A 5,573-nucleotide genomic window follows, 5' to 3' on the forward strand; every position below is an offset into this window, starting at 1 on the left:
CCATTTTCTGCGTGTCCTGTCATCTTTTTGTGTGTGGGCTCACACCTCTTTATTTTGGAGGGGCTCCTTAACTATTGCAGTGCAAGGACTCACTGAGGCCAGTAAGCCAAGAGCACAGCAAAGAGGAGGGCGGGTGGAGAGCAGCAGCAGGAGAGGACACAGAGGGAATGGCAACTTGGAGTTGATTTCTTCGCATCGCGGTAGCTGAAGCCACCTGCCTGGGCTGAGGGAAATCCTCGGGTCACCAGTTCTTACCTGGCTGGTGACCTGGGAACTCGCCTCCAATTGGTTGCATGGCGAAGATACTATTTCATCACCTTCGGTCATGCCCCTGGAGAACTGGTCAACAGAAACGGAGGGCCTTGGCATCTTGCACCTGTCACTCACGAGGAATTGAAGGCCACATCATGAGGCAGGGACTCAAACCTGGACCATTGGTTCAGTCAATCCAGCCCTCGCCCCAAAGCCTCAGTGTTGACTGTGTCCAAGGTGGGACGTCGTCTAAGGCTGGGGGTGTTCCTTGGAGGCAGTTAATGCTGCTCAGCTGTCCCCTGCATTTTGGAAGCACGTCTGGGTAGGTGCATTTCCATAGGGGTTACTGGTGACACAAACACCACCATGGATGTACTGTAGCACTGACATCAGTGTGCTGCCCACGAGAGTCCCGTGAGATGGGTGGTATCCTATCATTTTACAGACAGGAAACTGGTGTGGAGACAAGTATTTTGTCTAGAGACTCCTTTAGAGTAAGTGGCTGTTCCTGTATTCAGACTGCCTCACTGTGACTGCTAACAGAAAACTGCTCAGAGAAATGAACTCATGTGACCCATTTAGCAAAAACTTTCTCAAAGTTGTTTTCTCCTCTCCTGGTATAAAAGATGTTGTTCAGTCACTTTAGTCGTGTCTGACTTTTGCGACCGCGTAGACTAGCCCGCCAGGCTCCTCTGTCCATGGGATTTCCTAGACAAGACTACCGGAGTGGGTTGCCATTTCCTTCTCCAGTGGATGTTCCCAACCCAGAGATCGAACCTGCGTCTCCTGCGTTGGCAGGCAGATTCTTTACCACTGAGCCACCTGGAAAGCCCGTAAAAGATGTACTTAACTGTTTGCTTCTTTTTTTAAAAAGACTTCAGTAGAAATAAACCCACTACCATAAATCTACCTTCGGTGCTCTTGGAAACAAGGAGGAGTTTAGTGATGCAAACTTCTAAATCAGTGAATGGTGCAGCCTGAGACACACTCTAGCATTCAGACTGGGAGTAGTGAGTCTGCTCTGAGGAGCTGAAGGCCTCCAGGCTTCCCATTCCTGAGGACTCCTCCTCCTCTGAATTGTTTTCATCACTCACTAAACTCAGAGCCTCTGGCATCTTCTTTGCCATTGCCCCCTCAGTACTGTGTGTTCTGGGGTCAGCTGCTTTCTCCCTCCACATTTGTGCTCCATTAATCTCAGGATTGTGATTGGGAATTTAGGTTTGAGAATCAGACCAATCCATGTAGAGTCTCAGCTTCCCTGAGCCTCTCTTGTTTCTTGAGCTACTCAATGGGAATGCGCAGCATGGCTGTGACAACTAGAGATAATGAATACAAAACACTGACGACACCCGTCTCAACAACTGTGGACCCCGCTCTGTTTCAGAGCCTCGCTGGCTGCCTACTTGTAAGAGTGAAGTGTGGATACAGTTCAGATCAATACAAACTGTCCACTGACATCCAAGTCTTTCCCTGTCTCTGCCTCTAGTCTACATGGCTAGCCTGGTGGGGTTGAACACAGTTTGGCTCCAGGCAAGGAAGTTGCTACTCAGTGGCCCCAGCTCCTCACCCTTCAAATGTGTGCTGATCACACCAGTAGTCATGAGGTACCAACTTGTCACTGGCCCCTCACAAGAGAGTGTCCCAGCTCTTCAGGCCTGGAGGAGGGAAGACAGGAGATTCCATTTCAAGACATCCCTTGGATAAATGGATAAACACTAACCAGGTGCTGTTTTAAATCCCAAGGGTCACTGCCTGACAGTCTAGTTGGAGTAGCCCGACACAGCAGATAGGGGAGCACACTGGGACCTCCAGAAATTTGGGAGAAGAGTGCAGCGGCCCCTTGCCTCCAGACCTGTTGGAGTAAGGGCTCTGCCAGGTCATAGGGTGCGGCGGCCAAGCATTGCGTGCAGGTTCTGTCCAGCTTCCTGGGCACGCGCTGCGCGGGAGAGGGAACCGCGGCCTCGGTGTTTTCTGCCTTTGGGGCCTCGGCAGCTCTTGTGCCCGAAGGCCAGAGGACCAGAGCGACCCTGCTCAGGCAGTCCTTTCCAGGGTAGGGGTCCGCACGCGCCCTTCCAGCCCGCTCACTGCAGGGGGGCCCGCCCCTCTCCCCGCCCCTGGCCTGGGCCCGCCCCCGCGCCTGTGTCACCGCGGGGCCGGGGGAGGAGAGCGGCCGGGCGGGACATCCGGCCCAGGTCCCTCGCCGCGCCCGCGCGCTGCCCGCTGCCCGCCGACCGCTTCGGCGCCGCATCCCGGGAGTGGGCCACCCCGCGCGCGCCGGGGGCCTCCAGCCAGCGTAGCTCTCCCCGATCCCTTCCGGGCTCCGCGGGTCCAAGCCCCCGGGCCCGCCCCCAGCCCGAGCCCGCCTCCCAGACAGCCCTCGGATCAGCCTGGCCCACGCAGGCCCCCGCCCCGGGAGCACGATGTTCCCCCGCCCGCTGACCCCGCTGGCGGCCCCAAATGGCGCCGAGCCCCTGGGCCGGGCGCTGAGGCGGGCGCCCCTGGGCAGGGCCCGGGCTGGGCTGGGCGGTCCGCCCCTGCTGCTGCCGTCCATGCTGATGTTCGCGGTGATCGTGGCTTCCAGCGGGCTGCTGCTCATGATCGAGCGGGGCATCCTGGCCGAGATGAAGCCCCTTCCCCTGCACCCTCCCAACCGCGAGGATGCGGTCTGGCGCGGGACGATCCCCAGGCCTGGGAGGCTGTCCCTGGATGCGGGGGACTCGGACCTGCAGGTGAGGCAGGACGTCCGGAACCGGACCTTGCGGGCAGTGTGTGGACAACCGGGCATGCCCCGGGACCCCTGGGACTTGCCGGTGGGGCAGCGGCGCACCCTGCTGCGCCACATCCTAGTGAGTGACCGCTACCGCTTCCTTTACTGCTACGTGCCCAAGGTGGCCTGCTCCAACTGGAAGCGGGTTCTGAAGGTGCTGGCGGGCGTCCTGGACAACGTGGACGTCCGCCTCAAGATGGACCACCGCAGCGACCTGGTGTTCCTGGCCGACCTGCGGCCTGACGAGATTCGCTACCGCCTCCAGCACTACTTCAAGTTCCTGTTTGTGCGGGACCCCTTGGAGCGCCTTCTCTCTGCCTACCGCAACAAGTTTGGCGAGATCCGAGAGTACCAGCAGCGCTACGGAGTTGAGATCGTGAAGCGGTACAGGGCTGGAGCGGGGCCCAGCCCTGCGGGGGACGATGTCACCTTCCCCGAGTTCCTGAGATACCTGGCGGATGAGGACCCCGAGCGCATGAACGAGCATTGGATGCCCGTGTACCACCTGTGCCAGCCTTGTGCGGTGCGCTATGACTTTGTGGGCTCCTATGAGCGGCTGGAGGCAGATGCCAACCAGGTGCTGGAGTGGGTGCGGGCACCGCCCCATGTCCGATTCCCAGCTCGCCAGGCCTGGTACAGGCCAGCCAGCCCTGAAAGCCTGCACTACCACCTGTGCAGTGCCCCACGGGCCCTGCTGCAGGACGTCCTGCCCAAGTATATCCTGGACTTCTCCCTCTTCGCCTACCCATTGCCTAATGTCACCAGAGAGGCCTGTCACCAGTGACCATGGGTGTGGGCCAGCAGTTGTTGGGGACTGGTTTTGACAATGCCAGCTTCTGTGTTGCCGTACAGTGAAACCCGGGCTCCAGCGTTTCTCTTTGTCTAAATGCCTAGCTGGAAAGGACTGCCCTTGGAAGTTCCTTGTCCAGGGCGGGTGCCCACAGTGGCTCAGACGACAAGGTTGGACAGGTGGCCTGGTGCTCTCCATAGGGGCGTTTCTTGGGAGCCAGTGTGATCCTTCTTGCCCTGGCAGGGCAAGATGCCAGTTTTTCTAGTGAGGCAATACATCTCTTCTCAAGACCGGCTCCATGGCCCTGCCTGCAGGGATTTTACTGTCCACTTGATCAACCTTAATTTAACCTGTAGCCAAGCCCAGAGGTGGTGCCAACCAGGAGCATGACCAGAGCTAGGGGCCATGTGGCTCTGATCTCCCGTTCATCCACTTCCTGTGCCTTAGGGCTGGAGTCAGTTGTGCCTTATAAATGACTTCTGTATCGTTCTGCTTCAGACACAATTTCCTATGCTTGCCAGGTTCTTTCCATTTTTTCCAAGGAAAGGAAAACTGAAAGGGCCCCTGCCTGATAGCTCCAGTACCTGGCCCTACAGCATCCAAAGACCCCTGTGCCCAGCCTCTTCTTGGGACTCTGGGCACTTTCTCCCATCCCCCAGGGTTGTGACTGTGGCTGATGTATGTGGCTGCCACTTTTCTGATGCATTTATTTAAAATTTGTACTTTTTTATAGAACCTTTGAGAAGGCTTTGTTTTCCTAATAGCTGAATTTTTTAATAAAGCCATTTTGTATACAAGGTCAGTATCTCTGATTCTCCCTCTGAGCTCCTGTGTGTCCACCTTGATGTCCCTCTCCCCAGAACAGGAGAGAGAGCTTGCAGGTAGAGAAAGTTGTCACTTGCTAGGGCTAGTGCAGTGGGCCGTCATCATACCATGGAGCCTTTGAGAGCTTCCTATAGGCCATACCAATCACTGACTCAGTTTCTGGGGCGCCACCATTAAGAAAGGCCCCAGGCTTAGAGCACATCTACATGATTATTCCCTGAAGGTAAGTAAAGATATTTCTCCTCTTAGGCAGGAACACTTCTTGACTGAGGAGGCCCTCAGTTGAAAAGGGGGATCATTGCATGAGCTGGGGGAGGTTATTCCTGGCATTGAGAATTATAAGGAAGGCAAGGAGGAGAATTATAAGGAAGGTTGAGTGGAGGGGCCAGCTTTTGCTGACTTAGATTCAGAGGAGGTTGTGAGCAATGTGGGAGGAGTACTATCAGGGTAGTAGAGGACAGGCCTCAGTGTGACTCATTCAGCTTCTCTCCAGAGACCCCCAGACCTGAAGAACAGGTGGCAGGGCCTGCCAAGCCCCTGCGAGAGAGTCACGGCCAGAGCTGGCCCTAGTCCTAGTTCATAAGTCCCACATGGGAACTGCTGTGCTTCAGGGACCTGGGGCTGTGGTGAGAGGTGATGCCTGAGGGAGGGAGGGAGGTGGGAAGGGCCTCCTTGCAGATGTCACTTTTACCTGGCCTTGCTACTGGCCTGACTGGAGAAGTAAACTAACCACATTTGGGGGAAGGGGCTTCTTTGGGCACTCATGTTTCTTTGCCATGACTCAGCAGGAGGCCTTAACTGATCCCCTGTGTGGGATCCTCAGCTCCTGGAGGTTCCACCTCAGATAGCTCCTACCGTGCTCACCATATCTGCCCAGTTACTTGTCAGTCTCTCCCACGGAGAATGTGAATTGCATGAAGGTGAGACTGAATATTTCCT

General features: G+C 56.4%; 1 protein-coding gene across 1 annotated transcript; it reads left to right on the forward strand.

Annotated features, from left to right (window-relative positions):
- Window positions 1–2,260: 2,260 nt before the first annotated feature.
- Window positions 2,261–4,606, forward strand: CHST14 (carbohydrate sulfotransferase 14). Its single transcript, XM_069597813.1, has one exon. It carries the CDS (start codon window positions 2,673–2,675, stop codon window positions 3,801–3,803), a length of 1,131 nt encoding a protein of 376 aa, XP_069453914.1. The 5' UTR covers window positions 2,261–2,672; the 3' UTR covers window positions 3,804–4,606.
- Window positions 4,607–5,573: the final 967 nt, after the last annotated feature.

This window comes from Ovis canadensis, chromosome 7 (genome assembly GCF_042477335.2).
Source record: "Ovis canadensis isolate MfBH-ARS-UI-01 breed Bighorn chromosome 7, ARS-UI_OviCan_v2, whole genome shotgun sequence".
NCBI lineage: Eukaryota > Metazoa > Chordata > Mammalia > Artiodactyla > Bovidae > Ovis > Ovis canadensis.

Excerpts from the sequence above, each read along its gene's own strand:
- CHST14 (XM_069597813.1), top strand. The coding sequence starts at position 2,673 with ATGTTCCCCCGCCCGCTGACCCCGCTGGCGGCCCCAAATGGCGCCGAG.